We start from the raw sequence: 26196 nt of genomic DNA, 5'->3' as shown, positions 1-26196 counted from the left end.
GTAGAATTTGACGAGTAGCTCTTGGGTTTTTTGCAGTTTCTCTGAGCAATGCACAGTCTGGCTTTGGAGTGAATTTGCTGCAATGTCAACTCCTGAGAAGACCCTGTAAGAGTACAGAAAGTCACAGTAGGAGTACACTTAGTTTCTCACCTTCTTTGTCACTGCACAGTGTTGATGTTGTCACCCACTCATCAGTGAATTCTGATTAATTTCATCAGTATTTAAAGTTGCACATAGAATCATTTATTGCATCACTGTGAGACAGGACTGCATGTTCAATAGATTATTTCCAGTTCAAATGGGGAAAAAAAACAGCTCTAATTTAAGTAGAACAGATCCACAGTTTCTTTTTCCCTCCATCACCAAGAACAGCTTGATTTGCTCATTGTTGTAAATAATAAAAGATGCACTATAGATAGAATATAAAAAGGATGTTGCTATTTTCGTTGACTAATTACTATGCAAACCAATCACTTTTTTACAGATTTAGTATTTAATTCTTTGCAAGAATATGTACTATATAAATGTTTTAATTATCAAATGAATTTTATCTCAAAATATTACTTTAATCCATTCACTTTGTAATCAAATGACAAAATTAAAATGATGAAAACAATGATGAAATAAAAAGAAACAACAATGTAACAGATGTACTATGATTTCATGGCTGGTAGGATAAATAATTAGTTCTACAAACAGAAAAACCCTTTAATGAATGAACCTCTCTGTCAGTTCCTAAATATTTCCACAGCTCTGATATGTGGGCGTCATCTTGGAAATATCGATTCCTTTATCAGTCAGCAACTGCTTGGCGTAATGCACCGTCTCTGGAGGCAGGGAGGGTGACCGTGCGAGAATCCAGGCGTAGTAAACGTGGAATATGCGCAGAATGTCTGTGCAGGAGTACACAATGGTGTAGTTGGTGTAGTTTGTCTCCAGCACCCAGTATGGGCCATAGGGTGTAACTGGTAACAGAAAGCACAGCCACAGAAAGATAAAATACAGACAATAGCAAACTTTTATATGGGTGAGTTTGCAAATGATTTAGATTTGTAAAGCAGAATTGATGCAACATGATATACATTACTCCAAATACAAAGCCATAAAAAGTAAAATGACAAAGCCACTATATATGAGGTCTAATGATCCATACAGCTGCAGTGAGATCTTGGTCCACATTGCCCCTTTGCTGCATTTAGATGTCAAACAGAGCATACAGTGACACCTTTGGTCATCTCAGGATCATGTCTCCAATTTGAATTTGTTATCCTGCTGACTTGTTGACTAATGATCTCCAGCTTGCACTAAAGTGGTGTGTGTCCTAGTGTGAAGTGTTATGGATGACACTTAGCACCTTGGCTACAAATTGCAGATCTGCGCTATCATCCGATCCAAAAGGTGACTGAGTTTCTTAGTTTTTTGTTTTTGTTTTTTTTTTTTAAACATGAATTTGCCAGCTAAACCTGAAGTTGTGAAATGGTATACCACTAACATTTGATTACTCCTTCCATCTTTAATATTCAGTTTTTGGCGTGACATTGCCATCTCTTGGTTGCTGGCATTCTCAAAGCCCTAAATAAGGGGCACCAAATTGTTTCTGAGAGGTCACTGGCACTGAAACTACTTCCAGCTGTTCCCTTATTCACAAAGGGCTCCCACAGCAGCTGGTTCCACATGTCTCATTTGGCAGGTTTTTACACCAGTTGTTCATCCTGACACACCCCCAAACCCTCCTAGAATTAAACCACAAATCTTTTGCTTGCAAGGTGAATATTTAAGCTACTACACTAAAGAACCACAATCTATCTCTACCAACGCTACAGAGAATGATTTTATGGTCATTTTTAATGCGGTCCAATAAAAATGCCATAAGTTATGTACTTTTTTTGCCCTTTAATGATGATAGAGTACTTTATGATTTAAATGGGATGATAACAAAATACTTACAATATGAGAAGGAAACTCCAAGCTTAGCTGGTTCTTGTCGGTCTGGAACCACAGCTGTCCCTTCTAAAAACTCCCTTTTACCACCCCTGAGACACACAGATACTGTATGAGTTTATCAAGCAAATTACTTGTTACCACAATCAATTACAGCAAATTAGACAAAATCTCTTTCCTTTGTGCAAACTTCTGTTCAGCACGAGCAAGCACCCTGTGTCATTACAGCAAACGCCACATGAGGTGTGCCGCCACCGAGCCTTCAGGCAACAGTTCAGGGTCAAGATGTTAATCATGTCACTCAGGTTTGTTTTCATTCTCCTCGTACAATACATAAGAAGAAAGGTGCCTAGTGTACACGTTAAATCCACACCCTGAACTGCACCTTGCAGGGGAGAAAAAAAATACCCGTCATTGTTGCCAATATTGAGGTTTGTTTGGTGAAAGGTTTTTTTGTCTTTGTTTGTTTTTTCAGTGATGTACATATTGATACAGCAAATACACAGGTGCAATAATAAAACATCGATTCACTGATCCACACCACCAGGATATACAGCAATGACATCGGAATGTCGTTCGGGCTGGAGAAGTGTAGTGGCTGGACTGGTCGTCCGTGCAAAAACATAATGAAAATCAATTGCTATGTTATCACCTGTTACAATTAAAGTGGTGTTTTCCTTTAGCAAACCACAAGTTGCTTACTACTTACAAAACCTGAGAGTTCAAGACTCGGATGGTCCCATCTTTCCTTACGGAATAATTCGCTTCAATGCACTGTCCTCTGGCAAAAGAAGCAGGCAGCTTCTCAATCTCATACCACTTATCCAGGTACTGTAAATAAAGATGAACAATCATTTCTGTACAGCTCTTTGCTTACTTTGTATGTATGTATACAGAATACTGTTTGTGCTCACCAGCTGAAGGCTGAAGTTAGACTGCACCTTCGGAGTAGGGCAGGCACCAAAGCGAAAAGTCTGAGCCGAGATTGTGGGGACCAGCAGGAGGAGAAGGTAGACAGCAGACATGGTTCCTTTAGGATATGATAAGGTATGTTACACAAGAGTTGCACCTACAGCTCATCCATTTTGTCCACTGGCAGTTTAATACAGCAGGCTGTACAGTGCAGTATTTGCAGGAAATACCGAAATCCATTTTTTAAATGGTAAATTAATTTATTAAGGGGAAAAAAATGTTCAGATCTATCTGGCTCTATGTTAAAAAGTAATTTTCTCCCTGTTTTCTTGTTATTTAGAACCACTCACATACTCTCACTGAGTATGCCAATTGCTGTACTACTGGCCTGCTGTTGAATCAGTTAATGTTCATTAAAGTATATCTGGAAAGCACTCTCTGGGCCCCACTCTCTGATCGGAGTCCTTGTCCTCAGGGAGTTATCACACCAGCATCCCAGAGATAACTCTCTAACACTAACCTAAGAACGGATTGTGTCACCCTTGGCAGCAAGAACTGCATATCAAGTGTTTGTGATAACTGGCAATGAGTCTCTCATACACTTTGGAAGGATTTTGGCCCACTCTTCTTTGCAGAATTTTTTATATTCAGCCACGCTGGAGAGTTTTGAGCGCAAACAGCCCTGTTTAGGGTCATGCCAAAGCATCTCAGTCAGATTTTAAGTAGCCCATTCCAAAACCTTCATTTATTTATTTCTTTATATTTTTGAGCCATTCAGAGGTGGACTTGCTGGTTTGTTTCAGATCATTGTCTTAAGTATAACCCAAGTGTTTTTGAGCGTCAGGGCACAAACTGATGGTCAGACATTATCCTTCGGGATTTTCTGCTAGAGAGCAGAATTGGGTTAGAATGTTAGTATGATCTTCTTTTTATAAAAAGCTTTGTTAGTTTTAGATCTGACATAACAAGGCACAAGACTTCCAAAAAGTTCATTTTTTTGTCTTGTCAGTGGACAGAATATTTTCCTAAAAGTTTTGGGAATCATGATGGGTTTTTTGGGGGGTAAATGTGTTCTTTTTTGTTCAGCAGTAATTTTTGCCTTGGAAGTCTCTCATGGATGCTATTTTTGTCCAGACTTTTTTTTTGTAACTGTATCAGCAACATTGACCTTATCTGAGGCAAGTGAGGCCTGGAGTTCTTTAGATGTTGTCATGGGTTCTTTTGTGAGCTCCTGGGTGAGTCAGTGATCTTGGACTAATTTAACCTGGGAAGATTCACCAGTGTTCCAAGTTTTCCTCATTTGTGGATAATGGTCTCAATGTGGCATTGTAACCCTTTGCAGACTGATGATGGCATGTCAATGACTTTGTTTCTCATCTTCCGTTGAGTTGCTCTAGATCGAGCCATGACGTGTTGCTTTTCGAGATCTTTTAACTGATTCTATTCAAGTAATTTCTTGATTCAACTGCTCTGGCAGTAATCATGTCTGGATAATGCATTTTGTATTTAATCAAGTTATCTTTAGTTAATAATAAACTTTACTTTCTGTGAAACATTTAAGTGTGACAAATGTGCAAAGTTAAGAAATCAGGAAGGGGCCAGATACTTTTTTCACAGCACTGTATGTTCACAAGAGTACTGATTGAATAACACTGCAAACAGCCGGGCCCCAGGTTTATAAGATATAAAGCAACAGACGAAGAGATATATGTGAACACTTGACCAAAACTATTGACCCTAGATTATAAAACCTTTGTGTACACAGCTAGCTAACAGGTGGTACAATCTACATCTATTATTGAAAACTCTCATGATGTAAACAGCTGCACTAGCTGACATGTTTTAAAGCATATTCTTATGATAATTATTCTTATTGGTAATTGGTTTTGGCTTAAATGGCTGACATCTACTACCAATAATTTTATCCTACAAAGGGAGCTTATGCAGGTGAGCACAGTGTCTTGTGATTTACGGGATGAATCAGTTTGAAATTTCTGAACCCATGTTGTCGAAATCACTGTGATTTTACTTTCCACAATAATTAGCTAACACGACATAACACACTTTTCAGCTTTCATTTATTTTGAAACTGTGTTGTTGTTGTTTTTTAGATCTGGAATGTAAAAATGTTTGTCTGTTTAAATGTGCTGTGGGCTGTAAATTACACCATCATGAAGATCACCACAAAAGGGTTCAGCAATTTTTCACAGTGTATGATTGAGGTTTATTTATTTATTTATTTATTTATTTAACAGAATTTAGTGGGCTACATATTGAACTTCTCAATATTCCCCTGAGCTGACTTCTTCCCAATGTGGAGGAGTGGCAGCTTCACTCCACTCAATCTAGGCCAAAGAGCCTAATAATCTCTCAAGTGTAATGAAAATTTCAACCACATGGAGGCAGTATTCTACTAGTATGTGTGCTTGATTTTTACAAGAACTGGGTTTGCTTAAATAAAGCAGGAATGTGTCATGTAAGAGTCAGGGTTGAATGTTACCCTGACTTAATGTGGTTTAAAAACAGAAAGTAGTATTAGTGAGAGTCCAGCCAATGTCAGGTTCAGGGTATTGTTTTAACACAAAACAGCATGGCTGTTTTTAGTAGTTTAAAAGCTTTCAAAGTTAAGTAAATGTTTTAAACATGATTGTTTTGTAAAAAGAATTTAACTTTCAATGGTAGACACCATGTATACACAATACTTGCTTTTTTGTAATTGTTTGCATTGTTTTACTTTATTTTACTTGAGAAAATCTCTGCTGCTCGGTGTTTTAGTTTCGGACAGCAAACAGGTTGTTTGTCGCACCTGTTACACCTGTTCTTCTGGTGTCACGTAACAAATTCCTGTGGGACTCAGGTGCTGCTTCTTCTCAGTGCTATGTAACAAGAATGCAAATATTTGAAATATATCCAAAGACGGGATTCCATAATATTATTAAAGAAAAATCACAGTAAACTCTCATCTAAGACAACGGACGGTTAAACCAACGAGAAGAAAAGAAGATCAAACCGTAGAAAATAATCTTTTGTTTTGTTATCTAAAAATTGAATAAATAAAACAAAACAAAACCAAAAAAAAAAAAAACCTTGCCAAATAAACGCATGCCATCTTCCACTTTCAGATAGGTGCTCTTTTCGTTTCGTTTATTAAAGTAAATAACTCTGTCTTACCTGAGCGGTGCACAGGCGTCAGGTCAGGTGGAGGCTTGCATAAAGTGAATGTCTCCAGCTCTACGGAAAAACACGGGCTCGCCTTTACGTTACGTCACGCGAAGCAGAGCTTTATGTGCGCTTTATGTGGAAGGACCGTGACAATTGTGCATCTTGGTTCATGGTTATTGCAGCTTTTGATGATTTGGTGCAATGACAGGGCAAGGCTCCGTCTTTTGCAAAACATACAATCAATAATAATAAAGCAAAATATGCTAATTGCCTTGCTGTGTCAGTGTAGTAAAGGATCCATTCAGACCCCACAGGATTGATGTTGTCAGCTCTGATTCGCTTCTTCCTCATAATGGAGTTTACTTTTATGTATTTTGAATTGTTCAACACGCTTATGTATGCTGATTACGGAAGTGTGAGGCTGATTGGTATGTCACCCAGAAACAGGAAGTATAGAGTTGCCATGGATACCGTGAGTACTGCCGTACTGTGATGGGAAACGACATTTAATAAGCCATTATTTATTTATTTACTTATTTATTTATAACACATATCAAGAAATGAGCGAGATTTGTGTCATTTGTATCTGCGTCCTAAACTCCACCCTTCTAATTCTAGGTTTAAAAAAAGAAGAAAGGAAAAAAAAACAATCGCGAGGCATTAGAGTAAATATGAAAATGTCCTTCATAATGAAAACAAACTCCATCTCACTCTAGTAAAAAATGAGTAAAATAAAAAAAGAAATTCTTCAGGAGCAGTTTAATCCTCTAAACCAGTTTTCATGCTGTATTTGTTAATATAACTTTATTCTGATTTTAACCACATAAGTAGATTTTTAACTAGCCAAGTAAGACAGGGTAATGACACCCATTCAAACCTTTACTCTGATCAGCTCTGATCATTACAAAAGCAGAGAGCTAAGTAGTATCTGTCATATACTGGGTTATGTTAGTGCCTACATTGAGCCGTGGGGTATTGTGGATTTAAGCCATATGATATGCTTTTGCGGCAGGGCTGTCTAGTAGTTTATTCCTAGCTGTCGTACCCGTTGTTGTGTTGTTCTAAGTGATGGATGCTGAGCTGCTGATAAGGAAAGCTACCGAGTGGTCATTCTACAGTATCCTTTGTGTTTTCATTTATTCATTTAGCTCTTCTGGTGTTTTACTTGTTGAAATTCATGCTCCGCGAACAGCTTCACTTTCCAAATTAGTTCTTCCCAACTAATAATGGAAGAGAAAACAAAAGATGGGCCAGAAAAGAAAGTAGTTCTTTTCAGAAGAAAAAATAGAAAAATCAAAAAAATTAAAATTCATCAGATCCTTTTGGTTTACTGTGCAACTTATCCTACAATTTCATTCTGTTTTATTCTGTAGGATTAGGTCATATAAAAGAGTTGAGAATAAAAATATAAAAATATACATTCCTATTTTTAAAAGATACAATCTTTAATATGATAATTCATGTTGCTAATTATTTAACTGAATTTCAGCATACGTCTCAGGTTTTCTGCATTTTTAAGAAAAGTTACTGTAGTTAATGAAAGCAATCTGTCAGCATGGCTCTTTGACATTTAATATTTTGAATCAATTTATAAAACTACAGGAAAAAGTTGGTGGAAAAACAGGAACTTTTCTCTTTACTAAATTACGTTTGTTTAGTATGAGTGGCCAATGATGAGGTCTTCATCAGTAGGAAAAGTTGTAAAACCCTCCTTCCCGTTTTCCAAAGCCTTTCTTTCTGTGGGCTGCTTCTGGACCCCGAGCCTCTGGTTTGCCACCCTAATTATGACTTTTGTTATAAAACAGGAAAATCTACAAACTTTGGCTGTAAATTACAAGAGCAGTAAGTTTTTTGTGTCAGTTATTTGTAATTTGTTTATTTCTGCAACTATTTATGCTTCATATTGTTTGCAGCACATGACCTGATCTCAGATTTCTATTTAAACTTCTTGGAATGAGGCAGAATTTTATATCTTGAAGGCATCAAAATTAAGAAACATTTGTCTACGATCCCTGTCAGTTTCACCCCATCTGTTTAAAGCAGGAAAGTAAGCCAAGAGATCATTGTATATTCCTGAGCTTTGAAGCTGGTGTTGCATTACAACAGCTGTCATGATTGTTGTGATTTAAATCAGGCTGTTGTAATATTTCAACGTGATGCAAGCATACAAATCTGAAGAGCAACACAATGCTTTGATAAAAACATATGCGATTTATTGTAATAAATATATTTGTTTGGACAAAAAAAAAATCTGGTCTATTATTCTTCCCAGATGTTTTCTGAGAATAACAACAATGACGCCAAAGAGACGAGGGTCTAAATAAAGGTTATTTATTTCCAGTGTTTGTTGAGGGGAGGACGTGGTGTTGCGCCCATGTTTTTCTGTAAACACGGGCGAGATGTTCACTCTTCAGCAAACATTGTCTCATGCAGTTTCAAACATATTTTTTTTCTCCCAGCTTTTTAAAGCACCCGTTCAATTTTTACTGCAAAACCCGGGGGGGGGGACTGAAATAAAACTATAATGAAACATTACCGCGATAAAAATCCGATGTTGCTCCGATGCTGCTGTGAGTTTAACTAAAAACAGGATAAAATCTGGAATGCCTGTGAGGTTAAAAGAAAAAAAAACAACCCTCCTTGTGTTTCCAACCATCCATAAAAACAGTTTAAAAACAAAACAAATAAAAGAGGCACTTTTTTTTCGTATGTAAAAACTCACTTTTTGGACTATACCTTCACAAAACTACTGTACCAAGCATTACATACTGTAGTATCAGCTTTTATTACTGTTTTCTCAGTCTTTTATTTCATAAAACTATAATAATCCCCCAGTTCCTCAAGCTAATATCTGGCTGTTGTGAGTGTGCTGTGAAAATACAAAATAAAACGACAAGAAACATAAAAAGAAAAAAATAAACTTCCCACAGCACTCAGCTCAGAAAGCAGCCCTCAGTTACTTCCACGTACTTCAAGTACAGCCGAGAAAAACACAGACATGCCGTTTTGAAAAAGACATTATTGTCACAAGCAACTCATGTTAGTCCAAAAAGTGTAATACATTCTTCATACCGCTCCAAAGAGGAAGAACTGAGTCATGATTCCTTATTAAAAAAAACTCTTGCACCTGCTTTCCTCAGTAATACTCGAGTTGACCCTTATATTTGTCATCGTGTCCTATTAAAGTCAGATTCTTGCACTCGTTGGGTTCGATCTTACAGGAGAAAAGTCTGTGTTAGACATCTCTTCAGTCGAATTCCAGTAACAATCATAATAAGTATGTACAGTAGATACATAAAGTATACTTTGTAGAAAAAATATTGTGCAGTAACCTCAGCTAAAATACCCACATTCATACACGTACACATTCATCCCGGTTTTGTTTTTTGTTTTCCATTTCACAGATACTGGTAGAACCGTGAGCGGACAACTTGCGCTCCAGAGAGTTTGTGTGGGTGAGCGTCGTCCCCTAAGGAGCCTTTGTTTTTGCTTTGCAGCCCTCTGCCGTTAATGTGCTCCCCGGCTGGAGGCTGAGCCCCAGGGGAATCCGAAGGCGGTGGAGGTGGAGGTCTTTCGGGAGGTCTTTCTTCATGCACTTCTGCGTGATCATCCTCAGGCACCGCTTTGGGCGCAACCTCGACGCTTGGCTCGGAGCCTCTGCTTTGCTCCCTCGCAATCCAGTCTCGAATGGATAAGTCCTGAGAGGAGCATCTAGGCCTCAGGGGGTCTAGAGCTGAGAGTTCAGCCGCCTGGTCCACCCCACCCTGCTCCCGCCAGTCGTTGATGATTGCCAGCTCTGCGAAGTCTCTCTGCCCACCCATGGTGTGCCTCCGTCGGATGTTCTTTTTCTTACTGCGACCGTCGGGAGATCGGTTCTTCTGAGTAAACATGTCATCAGCGGACGTTCGTAGCCTAAACTTGAGCCTCTCTGTGATCTTAAGGTGCCAGGCTGGTTCGGATCGCTCTGACTCACTGCGCGAAGAAGAGCTGAGGCTGCTCGTGGATCGGCCCTTTTTCATCACCTCCAGGACTCGAGACAACCGGCTGGAAGACTCCGCCCTGCCCTCGCTTCGCTCCCCGCTGCCAGCAGCCCCTTCGACTGATGATTCACTGTCTGTTTTCTGTTTCAGGGACCACCTTCTTGAGAGGGTATCGCACTCGATCATGCGGTGTGTTGGGAAGAGCCGCCGTGCTTCCAGTTTTGGTGAGGTGCCCCCTTCGATAGCACTGCCCCCTTTGGCCTCTGCCTTTTCTTGACTTTGCGCTGGGCAGGGTGTGGACTGGCTGCTGCCGCCGCCTGGAGCAAAAACTGGAAAGTCGCTCTCGCTGTCTGTCTCCATCGGTCGTCCCTCGCTGATGAGCTCACTGCGCTCATCATCTGCCTCCTCGCCACCCTGCAGCTCTGGACTCAGCACGCTTGATTCCGCTCCAGTCAGGAACGTGATAGAGGAGGTGGTGGAGTAGTCAGAGGTGATAGAGCTCACCTCTGCGCCAGCGGACGCCCCCGCACCTGCTCCCAGAGCGGCTCCTGCTGGCAGGTCAGGGGACACTCCCGCAATCCACTTTTTCGGTCTGGATCGTGGCACTGATGCTCCAGAGCTCATGGTCCCAAGGTCTGAGGTGTTTTCATCAAGCTGGGACGGAGGGTCTGACAATGAGGATTTTCCCTGAGGAGCTGTTTGGTAGCTGATGTTGGGAGAGTTGGAAATCTTTGGGGAAGGTAAAGGTGAAGGCGAGGAGCGTCTGGGGGTAATCTTCTCCCTCAGGAATAAAGAGTTTCGGTGCTCTCTCTTAGCTTTAGGTGTGAGCTCCACTGTCCTCCCGTTCTCCTTCCTCTCTTCTGTCCGTGCTTGCTGCTTCGTGCTGGGTTTGGTGTTAGGGCTGGGACGAGTCTCGCCCTGTGCCTCGGTCTGCTGGTTTGGCTTCTGGCCAAGGATTTCCTTCTTGAGGAATACAGAATCCAGATCATCGTCTGAGCTGCTAGGCTGCGGCTTCTCCCTTGACTTCTTTCTTTTGCGGCTGGCTACAGCAAAGATGGAGGAGACCAGGAGGTCTCTGCTGCACTGATCCTTCCCTGAGGAACCCTGCACAGAGGAGAGGGGAACAGAAAGAGAGAGCACAAGAAGAACAAAATGAGCACTGCTGAATCTAAGAAACACAAAAGACGACACAGAAACTTTTAACCCCAACCCCTTTCCTCAAGTCTGTACTCCACCTGTTCCCATGAAGCACCAGACAAACAAGTAGACAGAAAGAGGGACATTAGCAGCATCATAAACAGGGAGCACAGTACTGATTCATGCTGGCTTTAAAGCAGAAGCAGAAGCAGCAGCACAGCATGAACTGAAGCGCGGCTGAAGCTGAAGAGAACAGCAGTGCAATGATGGAAAGCATCTGCCTTTTTTTCCCTCCTACATCCTAACAAGCTGTTGAACACTCCCAAGTTCCTCAGCCACAAGTTTTTAATCCAGGGTGTCCCCGAGAAGGACTTCATGAAAGACTTGATGCACAGCAGCCTTTATGGCTCCAACTCGCTGACCATCTAACCATGGAAATTGTTTCGTTTTCACTGTGGATGTGAGGGTCAAATAATGTGTGGTCACAGCACTGAGAATACACAATGGGCCTCAATCACTTGTATGTCCAGACAAATATTCTGAATTACCATCAGATTCATAGTGAACTTTTTTGTTATTCACCAGGACAAAGATTTTCCCAGAAACTACTGAGAAATCAATGAAGTTGCTGTAAAACGGAACACTTGCAAAATGCAAAAAAGGAAGACTTTGGTGAATGAAAGCCGGAAGCGGCACACCTCCTCCTCGGGTAAACTGAGAGAGCTGGGCTGCAATAACAGATGTGGAGCCCTTTGAACCACAACTAGAAGAAAATGAAAGAAGCAGGTGGAGGACAGGGACCACGTGATCTTTTAATTTTTGTGAATGAGGCCCAGTGTGTAGCAACAGATGAGTGAAAACTGTTCACAGTGAGGTCTGTGGGTGTTTTGAAGTACAAAATCCCTGCACCCTGTGACAGCAATCGTGCATGTTTTCAAACGCCAAACAAATTTTGTGGTCAGTCATTTGTTTAAGTTTTGTGTTTACAATCTTTCTTTCTGATCCTCTGGTATTTAACACCAAATTATCTTTTTAACGTTCCTTATTTTTTGACAGGCTGTCTTTGAACCATAAAACAAAGTCCAGCATCACATCTGTCTCTTAATGAGAACATTGCAGATGTTGCTGTTTAACTTCTTATATGTATTCTAGTAGTGTTGTGAGTACCACAAATTAGTCTTTTTCACTGTTCAGGAATAAGGCAGAAAATCAGAACAAGTAAACAAGATGCTGCTATAAATTAAATTAGGTGAAAATGCCTTCAGCAGTAAGTTTATATCGTCTGTTCTCTTCCTACCTCCTCTCATCTCACACCATCAGACACTGGAGACACACACTCACCTTTGATTTAGCCGAGTCACTAGTTGGGGAATCTGTAGGTAAAAGAGAAAAAGAGAGACACGTTAGATGATTTAACAACACAGGTGAGCACACAGAGGGGGTTAAATGTGTGGAAATGAGTGTGACAGGAAACAAAGGAGGAGAAAGAACCATGTTGATGAGAAGAAGCATGATGAAAAACACGAGACCGATGAGAGGTGAGAGCAAACACAAGCGGACAACAGGCCATGCTGCACACGGGGACAGATGAGCTCAGCGTTACACTCAGGTCCACGTCTGTATGTGTGACATGTGACATGACATGTGACATGACATTGTTTCCTAATTAAGTGTAGACCAGAGGGTGTCAGAAAACCCACAGAAGATGCTGACGGCTATTTCCATCAAAGCTCATCTTGGTGATTCTGAGTGCAACTTTTGCAACGAACAGCAGCGGGGCAGATGACGTGCCATGCAACACGAGGATGGTGATCGATTTGTTATCCAGGAATGAAACCGTGGTCCTGTGGTAGCATTTTCTGATAGAAAAAAAAATTGGTAGTGGCCACATATGAGGATTTCTCCTGATACTTTCAACAATTTCTTGGGCTGCACTGTAAGAATTATGAACAAATGCTTCTGTTGTAATTGTCACTGCAAGTGTCAACCTCTCACGTGTCTTAATCTCTGTGGTTTGTGCTACTTTTCAGATCATCCAACTAGGTTTTAAAAAGTTTCTTTAGGTTAAGAAACACTTGAGTTTACTATCATTTTCAAAGCCATGAAGAGGTGAAACTGTCCAAAAAGCATGTAATTTGTTACTGTAGATGACCCAGTTCATATCATTCACATGCTAGAATATCAGCTAGGAGCACTGCACATTAATGTTGATTGCCTCCTGATGACACAGTAACTGCTAGCTAGCTACAACCCATAGACTGTATATAAAAAATGCAAGAGCCACCAAAAAGGCTTCTATTACCTGTACTTTTAAAATAGCAAGCACAGACTGAAATTGCTTCTTTAAAAAGTCAGTGTTCAGCTGATGTTCATACAGTAAATTATGATTTCATGTAGCGTAAAATGGACAATAGAGTCTGGCTTCATTTTGACTGACTGGTCACTATTTTATGAATGGGCAGTATTTTCAGTTCCTCAGTGAGATCCAAACCTCTCGTCATGTCAAGTTTAAGGTGAAAGTCTAAATTCCCAGTTCATGTTTTACACAGAACCTTAAAAGTCAACAGAAGCGGTTGCTTCCATCTTTTACATACAGTCTATGATAAAACCACAGTATATAGAGATTTTGGAGACACGTCGTCATAGCTTCTTTTTTCTGACTAAGATTCGTTTGCCAGAAAGGAAATAAACACATAATAAACAAAGTTGCAAATAATTTGAATGATCTGAATATTCTTTTTCTGATTTTCCAGATATTGCAATAATGTTGTCATGAAGCTTTTTAGCACAAATATTTGTACAATGACAATCTAATGATGTGACAGCCCTTTTCCTAGCCATGTTTTTTTGTAACTGTCAACCTTATTTTAAAAAAAGCCTAAAATTAAACTTCAGTATTAAAATAACAAATATGGTTTAAGCTTCTAACTGGAGATCAATGTCACCGATCCATTTCTGTCAAAACAGGTTGATACCAAATTTGCCAATGAAGCAGTGTGAGATGATATGAGGTCTCAGACACATTGACACAGTGATGACAAAAAACATCTATGGAAGAAACCAAATAAAGAAAAAAAGAAATGAAGGTGACGGGGGGGTCACAGAGGGGCTAGCTATATGAGAAGAGAGGACACTACATGAGAATGAGTGTGTCAGCAAGGAAAACCTATAATCAGTCCTCACCTGCTCTGCAATCTGTCACTCATAGCATCCCTTAGCTAAAATTTGTGTTTGTGTGACATAGCCAAGCCCCCCTATACACCCCTTACAATACAGATGGAGGCACAATATGCAGGTGCACACTGACCAGTGACGTAGAAACCGTACCATGCTATCTCTCCTGTTGGCAAGCTTGCGAGACAGTGAGGAGAGACAGCGGAGAGCCTTTCAGACAGTAGCACCGGCCTGTGTTAGGTATACTCTGATAGAAAACCGGACACCGTACAGTACCGTGTTGCCGCTTCGCTTCCCCTTTTCATCAAGCTTTCTTTGATTAACTTTTTTGTTTGTTTGTTTGTTTTGTTTTCTTCTCTCTCTTTGGCATTTCTTAATAGAGCTGCGGGTTCCTGCAGACTAGGCAGCTACACTGCGGGCAACAATCCTCCTTCTTCCTACAGTTCCAGCTGTCCATCACAGACATTATAGAGTCCATCAGTGACATCATGGTGTGATAGACTCCTCCCACTTGGCCTGTGTCAAGATCAGTATGTGTGAATGCTGGGAAAGCCGTTAGGACACCCGACAGAGCCTCACTAGAGACAGAGGAATCAGAGGTCGCCTTTTACTGTAAAAACATCTAGTTCTGACGTGCCAAAGAACATGCCGTATTAGTGCAACAGTAGGCAGGAAAAAGAGGGGGAAATGGGGGTACCAAAAAGGGCAGAAGGTTGTTTAAAAAGAACTGCTTAAAAGGCTAGCATATACCGAAAAGGAGGAATAGATTTTAAAGCAAATGAAGGAGGGAGGCAATTTTTTGCATCCTTTTGGGGATGCAAATAAATTGCCCACTGAATCCCACACAGGGATTTGGACCGGCCTGTTCTCATATCGGGGCTGTCAGATAATGCCGTTTTGTCAAAGCTGCTGGCGTGTCTCAGCAGAAGGTGTCCTTTCGCAGTAGCGTGCATAACACGCCGGGTTATAGAATCAACGAATGGATCTTTAAAGAGGTGTAAACTTAACCAAGGAATAAATATTAAGACAATCCATGATTTTTCCCTGTGCACAAAACTTGGAATAAATTGGAATAAAGATGTTTTTTTACCAGGTGAGCTACGTGGGGTTTCATTTACAGAAGTTAAGTTCTTGAAATGGTCAGAATTAAGATGAAAATTCAGACTTTTGTTATGTAATATGTGGCCCCCAAAAGCCCAGTTTGAGGTAATAAAAAGTCTTCTAAGCTCAAAACAGGATGCGAACCACAGTGGCATCAACCACAATAATCGTGCTGTTAAGCTTGTAATTTCTGACACTGCCACCCTTACCGATGTCCTAATTCCTAACACCTAATAAGTTTACAGAACTGCAAAAGCAGGGCCAAAAGACACCTGACAAAAGGGCATTATGTAACGTCCCAGAATGAGAATTCATTGTTTGGACTCAGTGTTAGCCATTCTTCCTAATGGCAACAGCCAAAGGAGCAAAAGGGGAAGCTTGGCCTGGGGAAGAAGCAGCATCATCAACATTTGTTTCTAATCTTAAACACAACCGGTCCCTCCCAGCTTTGACCACAGTGCTCAGCGGTGAAAGGGTAGAGAAAGGTTAACCCACCACAGAGTTGGCCTGCCAAAATGCAGCGTGTTACCTGATACTTCACCCTGCGATGTGCCCGTACGGCCGATGTTGGTGAGCAGGTGATCGATGTTGGGGAGGGGCTGAGACTCCACTGCACTCTCCTCCTGGGACACAGTCTGAAAGGAGGAAGGAGAAGTTAATGATTTGATTTGGGTATCTTTCATCATAAAAGGTAAAACAGTTTTTTGCTGGTTTGTTAATTTTCTTCATTCAACGTCCAATCAAAAAGCAGGTCAACTTCATAGCAATGTTCAGTGAATGCAGCTCGGTGTTGGGCACCTCATTCTTCCATTAACTTTGCTGTTGTAACTGTGAACTATCCTTTGAAAGAACACATACTTAACTTCTTGGGTGCTGCATAAGTTAGTTGAAACCAATTTTCAAACATGTACTCTGAACAACATCAGGAGTCTAAAGCTGTCCTTTCTCACATGTAGCACACAGCACATGGGAAATACTCAGAAACACCACAAGGGACAGTGGTGTTGCTACTAGAGTGTTTTAGTTGGGGTAGGAAGCATTGCTGCAGTTGTACTGTTACTTCTTTCACACTGATGAGGTTCCACATTTCAACCAATAGGAGAACGAAGCATTACAAAGATGAAAGTGTTTCTTTTAGGAAAATCATGGTGGGCAGATTCTGCAGGATGCAACTGAAAATCACATCCAGTAGCCACAGAATGGCACCAGCAATTTGTTGGTGGTGGAAGAAAAAAAAAAAACACTAAAATTTTGTCCTACCACTTTTTGCTTTTCTATTTGATTTAGCAGCACCCACAAACCCTCCTTTCCCTTGCAGTCTGCCTCTTTTCTTCGCCTTTGGAAAACCTCTAAGCAATAAATACCGTGGCTGAGCCACGTCCATCTGGTTTTATGTTACTTCCCTCCTTCCTAACAGAGCTGGGTAGTAACACCAATCATGTTTTTGAACCGCAATGTTTTTGTTTTCACTGAGTAAAAACTGATCAATGCTTTCGAACTGATTCAGTGTTTTTTCTCTTTGCCATCTACATTTTTTTTGCCAACTCCCTTCACCAAAACTGCCTTTTTTGTTTTAGTATTTAGAGAAGAAAACAATGTTATTGTAGTAACGTCTGTACCCACCACTGGCTCTCCATTTCCATCTTCAGTGAAGAACCAATCGTACTGCAAGACACGAAATAAACGTGAGAAAATAAAAATTTGTGTGCATGTTTGAATCAGTGACCCAACACTGAAACTCACATTTTGAATGAGCGTCTCCACTATCTTGTACTGGTCGGGCATGTGCGTCACCATATGGGTCATGTTGTCCTCGGTGGTGCGCACCAGAGTTGGGCCGAACACGATGGCCAGGTTCCTCGGTTCCATCTGACATTTTTTTTTAAAAAAGTTGTTTTTTTCTTTTTTTTGTTTGTCTCCAAACTGAGTAACTCAGAACAGAGGGGTCTACATAATTGTATAATAAGACTATAAATTACACTACAGACAAGAACAAAAATATGTAAACAACAAAAGCAACAATGACAACAACAACAAATACCTTATTTTTCTCAGAGTTGTCAGCCACAGTTTTCAGGTGAGCTGAGAGGAACTTGAGGGTCTCGTAATGATGAGCGGGTAACTCGTGAAGCTGTAAGGAAAAGAGAAATTACACAAAACACAAATTGAATGTCTGACATCTTAGTTTCTTGCATTTTGTGTAATTTTAATGAGGTTAAATGTTACAAAACGACTTCTACTCACCAGTCTCTTCAGCACTTTGAGTCTCTCCACTGGGTCCTCTATCCTGTTGGCCTCTATAAAATCTGAGTACCTCTCTGCAGGACGAAAAAAGAAGAAGTAAAAGTACTTTTACAGATGACAGTTCTCCTTTTTAACCACTAGATGGCAAGAAGAATCAACTTACCATTGGTGAACAGGGGCTCGGGGAGTTTCCGAAAGAAGGACTTGAGTAAACTACTGATCACATTGAGGTCCCTCCATTTCTGTACAAAAACACAATTAATTTAGCAAAAGGCTCATTTGGGAAAACAAGTATGATGGTTTTCTACAGCTTCCACTGCTGCTGCATAATGTTTGTGATCCAGAAATACAAGCTTACCCAGCTTCTGCAATAAATAGATATTACATTTTAAAGATTTACCCATCACTGGCCAGAGTACAAAGATGTAGAAAAGAGACCTGTCAGTCTGCAGCTTTTAAAAATACTTCAGGCCATTAGGGAAACGCACTTCAAGGAGAGTTTAATTAAAGCAGCAGCAGATCAATGAAAGGACACTCACATCGTCTTGGATGTCGATATCATTCATGCCCTTGTTATTGAGCTCCTCCTGCATGTTGGAGATCGCAGCATTGTTTCCAGGAACTCTGTAAATGCCCGTGTACTCCAGCCCCCTCTCTTCCACCAGCTTACAGCAAACCTCCACAATCAGAGGCACAAACTGGAACACAGAGGAATGAGGACCGTGTTTTAAAAGGCCCATTCCAGAGCAGAACATTGGGTTTGTGCACTGAATAAAACCAGCCCGAACCTTGTTGGTCTGTGCAGGAGGACAGTCGTCCAGTCTCACTCCAAACGTGACTCCAGGAGATGGCTTCTTCTCGAAAGGTTTCCTCATCAGTCCTGGGATGCCCTTTCGCCATGTCCCTTTATCCTTGGGAGGGCTGGTGTCATCTGCACACACAGGACAACACACAGGATACCGTGAATAGTAGCTTCTAATTACAACATGTCTGAGAAGGATAAGTTAAGGATATGTAGTAAAATCCAATAACTCCTTTTATATGATTGATGTTTAGCTACTGTGTATAAATCCTGAGCACTTCTGCTTTTATTCTTATCTGGATCCAAATGCTGTCAAATACAGGATTTATTAAGCACAGAATGGATTCGACTGTCAGGATTATTGTGATGCTCCAGATATGAATACAGAACTATACTGACTGTTTTCTTGCAGTCTTCTTGCCACTCTAATACGTTTTGTACTGCTAAGCTGAGCAGTTTCTGGCACAAGGTGCAACAATCTTCAAGTTTATTACCTTTAACAGGCACGAATCAAGCTCTACGGGTGTTGTACTTGAGGCACAGCTCATTGAACGTGTACTTACTTGCATTAAAGTAACATTAACTGTAAAACAATGAGTTATTACTTCCAGAAGTGATACCCTCCATCGTCATCATCAAAACACCTTCAACGCACTGTGCAGTTTGCTCTGTGAGCATTTATGATTCATTTCCTTTAACCATTTGTACCCCTTTAAAAACAGCCTGTAAGAGTTTAACTACAAAGCATTGTATTAACCATATAGTCACGCTGCCTGATCTAAATATGTAAAGGCTGCATAAAGCAGAGGCACTGCACTGTACTCAAAATGAAAACCAGTGATCAAACTGCCAGCCTTCTGATTTGTAGATGACCTGCTCTGCCTCCTGAGCCACAGCCACCCCAGTAAATGTTTATATACTACTTTTACATAACAAATGAAGGAAGCATTAGTAATTAATTTTATTATTTATCAGATATAAAATGTTCTTCCTTTTCATACCTTTGTGCATGTTCTTCCTCTCCTGCTCAGCTTTGGGTGAGTGTGGGCTTGTTGCTTTGGTCTCTCCTTTCCCTCCCAGCAGCGTCTGCCTTAGCGACTGGCGTGAAGTTCTGGGAGACGGCTCCGTCTTGCTGCCAGTCGGGCTGCATGAGACATGGACACGAAACTTTCAGAGCTTTCCCATGAGCTATGAGACACCTCCCTTCCCCGCTCACCTGCTTTCATGTCACCCTTACCTCATCAAGGTGTTGTACTCTTTGATCTTCCTGCTGATGAGGTCGTGGCTAGTAAAGTCGGCATTCTAAAAAAAGGGAAGACGGAAAAAACGACAGGGCGTGATATGAGACGTGATAACAAATGTTTACGGGAATCTGGTGCAATTGTGCCCTTCAGCCCGGCCTTACAGACTATGACAGATCGTTATATAACCTGCAGCTCTCAGGTGTCACAGGGAGGACTGTTAGAACAAAACATTTGGCTGGTTAGGTCCTCAAAAGAGTTTATATTTCAAATACGGGAAGATGCACCTACTTTGTTCTTCATTTCATCTCCAAAATGTCACAAAACATTCCAAAAAGTTTCATCCAACCAAAACTCAAAGAGATTCAGTTTATTCAGTTTTAGTCACATAAATGTTACCCAGAAGTCCAGAAAAAGAAATGAACACAACGAGTCCTGCTGACAGAACTCTGCAGATGAACACACAAATTCAGCTACTTTATTGTCCCTGTGCAACTGAAATGTAACTGTGTCATCCTTAACTGGCGCATTTATTTTGAAATCCCGCATATTTAAAACAAATAATTAGAACTAGAATAAGCACCATAATAAACACCATGGAGTCACAAGCTAGCGTACTCCTAGTCCTGATCCCAAGCTCGGATAAATGGGAGGATTGCGTCACGAAGAGCAACCAGAATAAAATCTGTGCCAAATCAAATATGCGGCTCTATCCACAGAGGCGACCCCCTGGGAAATAAGGGAGCAGCCGACAGTACCAAGAATCACATGAATGTTTACAATCGAAAGAACGCGGAAAGAGCACAATTGAGGAAACAAGTAAATACAAATTTGAAGAAAAACTAACTGGTGTGGGGAGTTTTGATGAAACGCCATGCAGAAATTCTGCATTTATGTAGCAAAGATCGTCGCTGCCTCAGTGGCTTTTAGAAAGCCCCTAATTATTAGAAAATATCAATAACTGAGCGGAAAATTAGAGCAGCACTGTATGTGAGAGAAGAGGGTGGCTTATGGATCGCTAATTTGATATTTTCCATTAATATTTTAATTCGATAACTTGAGTAAAAATATTCCAACAGCTCATCTGTTTAAGAAGAAAGTTGTAAATCTTTGTTTAGATTAGAGCTGTACAACACATGTTCTCGCTGAATCTGGAAGCTGTTTTCTGTGCTAAACATTATGAATTTTGTCCGTCTTTTACAGGAATCAAATTCCCGTTTATCTGCTTTTTAAACCCCAGTGTACTCGCATATGTCAGCCTGTAACCCATGCACTGTACTTCATAAAGTTTCAACAAATAAACAGATGCTAATCACACAGCTATGGGTTGAGGAAAATGTCTAAACTTGCCTTGCAAGAAGGTTACATGCTTTAAAAGCTTTGCTCAATCAAAGGAGATGAAAGCTAATGCGCATGAAAGCCCCCGAGGACACTCTTAGTGAGAACTACTGAGCTGCAAGCTGCCAAATATATCAGTAAAAATCGTAAAATTAAAACTGCCAAACCGCTTATTCAACCCGTGACGAACATGATAATATTGGTATCTGTTTTTATGACTTTATCACATCTGAAAACAAAATTTTTCAAATTCTTTCAGTGTTTTTTTTTTCTCCCGAGGAGATGAGCAGAGTCACAGCACTTGGACTCAAACAACTTAACTTTAACTTAATTTGCCTGCTTATGAAAGTTTGGGTCTTGTGACTGCTTTTTGTATAATGACTGTCCCAACAGTTTGAACCCAAGACTCGCACCTCGTCATCCAGGTTGCTGTTCTCCTGTATGACTCTGATCCAGGCCAGCATGTCTTCCCGGTCCTCAGCCTGGAACAGGTACTCGCAGTCCGATGTGGTCAGCCTCAGGACGTTCTTCCGCTTTGTGTCGCTGTAGGAGATGTCAATCAGGCAGGACTTGATGCTGATCGGCAGCGGCTCATCCACTGCTTGGCAGTTGGCGTGTGCTTGGCCCTCCTTTTTGTCTTTGTATAGGCAGAGGTAGTTTCCTCTCAACACGGCGTACATCTGTTTCCACGGCCGCATGCCGCCTCCGACACGCTACATAAAACACGTCATGAAGAAGAGAATAGTTTACAAAGCAAAACAGCAGGAATTCAACCAATCTTAAAAGCACTACTATTGCTTTATAATCACGGTGTTGTGGACAATATGAGACAAGAAAATCTAAACTGCTCAAGCAAGTAAAACAAACAGCAGAGGAAATATAGATAAGATATCATCAAGAAGGAGCTGTTATGGTTAATAACCCAAATTTCGAGCAGGTCAATGGATATAAAAGTGTGTGAGGCATGATTTCTGTGGCACTGTGTGGGTTTTAAACAGAGACGGTGCACACCTTGGCCTTTTCTGTATGAAGCTGCTTAAAATGCAGCAATCCCTCCTTGGTGGCGTCACAGAAGACGTCTGATGAGGAATCTCTCCTTGACCCTGAATCATCCGATGACCTGTCCACAGCCTGAAACGGAGACGAAACCAATGCAAACGCATGAAAGCCCGAAAGGTTTTCAAGTGCAAGACGAGGCGAAAGTGCACCAGTGATATACAGTAAATTAAAAACTCCTTTTAAATGAATCATTTACAAAAGCAGCATGACGCAACTCCCACGGCTCTCCCAGTTTCCACAATATATTCACATTACGGTGAGAGACGTTTATAATGTGGGTGTGAAACAAAGGTTGCATAAATATCTGAGCAGGAAACGCTGATAAAACAAAGAGCCGACAGTGAGCTCATAAAAAAAAAAACTTACCTTCATAAGACTTTTCAGACCAGGTATCAAGGACCGCCTAGACAGAAATGGAAAAAAATGTGAGGGCAGCAGAAAGTATGAGATGTGTGTGAGAATAAGCGTTTAAAACTACATCAAATAATAAAACCTGCTTCAGTGGGATTGGTTCAAACAAAATGTGCTCGTTCTCTTTGGTTTTGGAGTAAAACAGAACCAAAACAACCTCTGACTTTACTGCTTAGGAAAGACAACACCCTCTCTTTCTTGAGAGTGTAAAAGCAAAATTGATCAGTCACAGGAGTAAGGTACCCATAAATCCATCCACTGCCAATAAGCTTTCCAGAAATGTGACCTAACAAGTGATCAGTAAATTGTTAAAACTCTGCACACAGCTGATGGACCCGCATCGGAGTTAAACCCAGAGGTACGTTTCGCTTTTTGTGCAGCGTCATGTTTTTACTACTAAACTGTAAATAATCTACTAAAACCTGCCTTTGTTTGTCCTGTTTTTTTTAAATACAAGACTGATAGTGGCTGTTTTCACAAGTTTTTACATGCACTGTTGTGAGAGCATCTTACCCTTTGCCTTCTTCCCGGTAGTTATCGAGGCCTTCATCGTACGACTTGGAGCGCTCAGTTTTAGAACCAGAATCTGACTCAATAATTGTGAGACGGAGAGAATCTATTAAAAGAGGGTCACATAATTATTTGAAACTGTCCCTTTCTGCGCCAAATTCAGCAGCTGACTAACCCTTTGATATGGAAAACACACCTTGGTCATGTGACAGCTGGCGGCGAATGAGAGGGGACGGAGAAGGGGGGCTGGCTGGGATGGTGGTGATGATGGGAGTTCCAGATATCACGGCTGAGGCGGGGATGTGCGCACTCTCCAGGTCGATGCTCGGACTGGACGGTTCATCTGAGGACAGAAAAGAGGAAACTGAGTTCAGCAAGGCAAGAAAATCATAAAACACTCCCCTGAACATGAAGTATAATAGTCAGAATATATCCGCTAAAAGCTTAAACATACTTAAAAAAGGATCACATGAACACTCAGGCTGGTTTTAAAACATTTCTTAAACAAACTGTAGTAAAATTACAACATGTTAACTAGGTTTTTACCCAAATATTCAACTTTTCATATATTTGACTATTTCACTGGGTGGATCCCTCGGGTTGGTTGCTTGGCTACAGAGTGTCTAACATAAGGACCAGGCTGGCTTTGGAAAACGTAAAATGCGAGCATAAATGTTGGACTTTTAATTGCATTTCTAAGTTTCACAGCTTTTTCTACTAATAAAGATCTCCCCCATTTAAATTCATGCTACACCAAAATAATTAAGTTACAGATTTCTGTAGTTTTACACATTTAATTCTTAAAATGTAAGCTCAAAGAGTGCCGCTGACAGGAGGCTTTTATACAGGTAGCACAACACCTGATCCAGAACTGTAATTAGAATTGGCTTTAAACAACGTGAAAAACTGTGTGCATGTAACCAAAGTAAATGTGCAAACGTATCGTAGCAGTCGTAACCAGATTCCTACTAGCGCCCTGTGCATGGGGCTTGTATTGTAGGCAGCCTGGTAGCTCACCTGGTAGAGCAGATGGTCAGAACCTGCATGCAAAACGGTCACTGGCCAGTTTTGCATAGAGTCAAACTTGCAAAGAAGTCATTAGTAATTCTAGTTTTTCACTGAAGTCCATCTCTTATAAATTATGCAAAGATTCAGTGAAAGTTGTATTTAAATTAGGAACTTCATCATAGATTTTCACTAAGTTTATAATAAGATTTTAAAAGATTTTTTAAAATCACTATTATATTAGGGTAAGAAGTAAAGAAGAACATTTGTGAAACTAATATGAATAAAAGTCAATAATTTATACAGCATAAGAAAAAACATCAAAGACAAAAATCATCATGAAGTTAATAAACTACTGTGACTCAATCAGGCTTGTCACAAATGGCAGGCACATCTATGAGTACAGACACAGGCCACTTATTGTTATGAAGCAGCCTGAGCCCGAGGCTCAGAGAAGACAGACATGGTGATGATTCAGGAAGACCTGACAACAAATCAATGATTACATTAAGTCCTCAAAAGTTCACAATTCAGTTTCAAACTGTTCAAGTCAAAAACATGAGGCTCTTCCAGTGTATGACAGAGGTTGCACAACCACAGGAAAGTGAATACCATTAATGGTACACGGCCATAAAGTGTACAGATAAGCTGACGCTGTCACTTAAAGGGAAGAGAGCTGTGACAAACCAACAATTCCAACCATGGCATAATCATGATCCAAATATGTATTTTCCTAACACAGTTAATCTGCTGGAGATGCTAATCATACCACATCTTTGAAATGTATTCAACTTAACTCAATAGGAGCCATAATACTGCAAATTAGAGCAACATTAACCAAGGTCTACGTCATGTCTGCTGTCTCAACTTGAATAAACATTGCAGCAAACCGCAATAAAAAGCAGCGATAAGACATACGGAGAGAAGACTACATGATGCAGACAGAGACTCAGTCAGTCAGTCAGCTGATAAGCACTTCAGTCCAGATAAGCTGCTACAACCCCTTTCCTTTAAATACATAGATGCAGTACAGTCAGCTTGCATTATATCATCACAGGCGAGACTGTGTCATAATGAGTGATATGCAATATCTGCAAAGCGGCAAACCCTAAAAACAAATTAGGAGACCGGTACAGCGAACAAGTAGTTGCAGAAATGAATCTTATCAGCGAATATGGTGATGAAGAAAGTAGGGCGAGACCACACCGCGGATATTGTTACTGAAAGCTCTCTTTATAATAGTGCAGAGCACAAGTAAATGGTTCAACCAGAGACTTCCAACTTGTCAGGTCATTGTGGCACACCTGAAGGAAAGAATACCTTTTTCAAATTCTTACAAATTCATCTCCAGAAACGTAACTGTCGCTGTTATTTAACTTGAAAAGTGCCCTGACTACAAAAGACAAATAGCTAAAAAGAACAACAGCGAAAAGATCTAAAAGACACAATTTCCTTGCAAACTGTTTACTTTCAGTGGTGCCATTTAACGTGAAACATGTGCTCATTGTAGGGTACAGATTCCTGCTGTGAAACCTCTCTTTCCTCAAACCGCAAAGACATCTCCCATGACACTGCAAACCTCATTTCTGCAAGCAAGCCAGATGCCCATTTGCTTTAATCACTTGTTTATATACCTCTAACTCTGTTTCTGGGAAGATGGTGGCAGCCAGCGAGTTTTAACACGTACAATTACAATTTATTTATTTCACTTTCATACATCAAGACTGATTTGGCTTTAAGCAGGAGAACATGCACCTATCCACATCTAGACAACATGTTTGGTGTCTTTTTGTTTCTGGTCAATATAGTAAATACAAGTGTACGTCGTTTCTGTGGGTACAATAAAGTTCTCATAAAACATCTCTACAGATATGACTTTCATATGGTTTTATTTGTGTTCCGTGTGGAAAATAACAGCATAAACTCATTAACCTTCCAGATCTGTTCCAATATATTTACCAAAATCGTTAGAATATAGGCACACTACATAAAAGCAAATGGTGACTCCAATTCAGTCAGAACCACTGTAGTGAAAAAGCCTGTTACTGTATTTCAGTCTGCAGTAATTCATATTATGCTTCAATCACAACTGAAGTACAAATAAGCTTCTACCGCCTTGTGACTAGGAAAAATCGGTGGTTGCCTGGTAACTGCATCGAATTTTTCTGCTGTCACACAC

General features: G+C 40.6%; 2 protein-coding genes across 8 annotated transcripts in view; both read right to left on the bottom strand.

Moving 5' to 3' along the window:
* Window positions 1–220: 220 nt before the first annotated feature.
* LOC113029294 (apolipoprotein D-like) lies at window positions 221–7424 on the bottom strand. 2 transcript variants are annotated; one of them, XM_026180097.1, is made up of 6 exons: window positions 6025–7423; window positions 5660–5729; window positions 2856–2971; window positions 2651–2772; window positions 1948–2033; window positions 221–965 (listed from the first exon to the last, which is right to left on the bottom strand). In XM_026180097.1, exons 3-6 carry the CDS (start codon window positions 2964–2966, stop codon window positions 736–738), a joined length of 549 nt encoding a protein of 182 aa, XP_026035882.1. In that variant the 5' UTR covers window positions 2967–2971; window positions 5660–5729; window positions 6025–7423; the 3' UTR covers window positions 221–735. The 2 variants fall into 2 exon arrangements, with proteins under 2 accessions (XP_026035882.1, XP_026035883.1); XM_026180098.1 differs by lacking the exon at window positions 5660–5729 and having other exon boundaries at window positions 6025–7424.
* Window positions 7425–8206: 782 nt separating this feature from the next.
* Window positions 8207–26196, bottom strand: part of arhgap21a (Rho GTPase activating protein 21a) — a 100397-nt gene continuing 82407 nt past the window's right edge. For 5 of the 6 annotated variants that reach the window (XM_026180094.1, XM_026180096.1, XM_026180093.1 and 2 more), the window contains 17 exons: window positions 23209–23355; window positions 23016–23118; window positions 22458–22494; window positions 22044–22163; window positions 21446–21745; window positions 19691–19755; window positions 19455–19597; window positions 18440–18582; window positions 18191–18349; window positions 17815–17893; window positions 17652–17725; window positions 17449–17538; window positions 17151–17276; window positions 17031–17072; window positions 15937–16042; window positions 12474–12505; window positions 8207–11099 (listed from right to left, as the gene is read on the bottom strand). In XM_026180094.1, coding sequence (XP_026035879.1) covers window positions 9414–11099; window positions 12474–12505; window positions 15937–16042; window positions 17031–17072; window positions 17151–17276; window positions 17449–17538; window positions 17652–17725; window positions 17815–17893; window positions 18191–18349; window positions 18440–18582; window positions 19455–19597; window positions 19691–19755; window positions 21446–21745; window positions 22044–22163; window positions 22458–22494; window positions 23016–23118; window positions 23209–23355 — 3452 coding nt within the window. In that variant the 3' untranslated portion in view covers window positions 8207–9413. The remainder of the gene's footprint in view (window positions 11100–12473; window positions 12506–15936; window positions 16043–17030; window positions 17073–17150; window positions 17277–17448; window positions 17539–17651; window positions 17726–17814; window positions 17894–18190; window positions 18350–18439; window positions 18583–19454; window positions 19598–19690; window positions 19756–21445; window positions 21746–22043; window positions 22164–22457; window positions 22495–23015; window positions 23119–23208; window positions 23356–26196) is intronic. The other variant, XM_026180092.1, reaches the window with a different exon arrangement.

This window comes from Astatotilapia calliptera, chromosome 9 (assembly GCF_900246225.1).
Source record: "Astatotilapia calliptera chromosome 9, fAstCal1.2, whole genome shotgun sequence".
In the NCBI taxonomy this organism is placed as follows: Eukaryota; Metazoa; Chordata; class Actinopteri; order Cichliformes; family Cichlidae; genus Astatotilapia; species Astatotilapia calliptera.
Note: the sequence above shows the minus strand (reverse complement) of the source record. Positions and strands in the feature narration are given on the sequence as shown.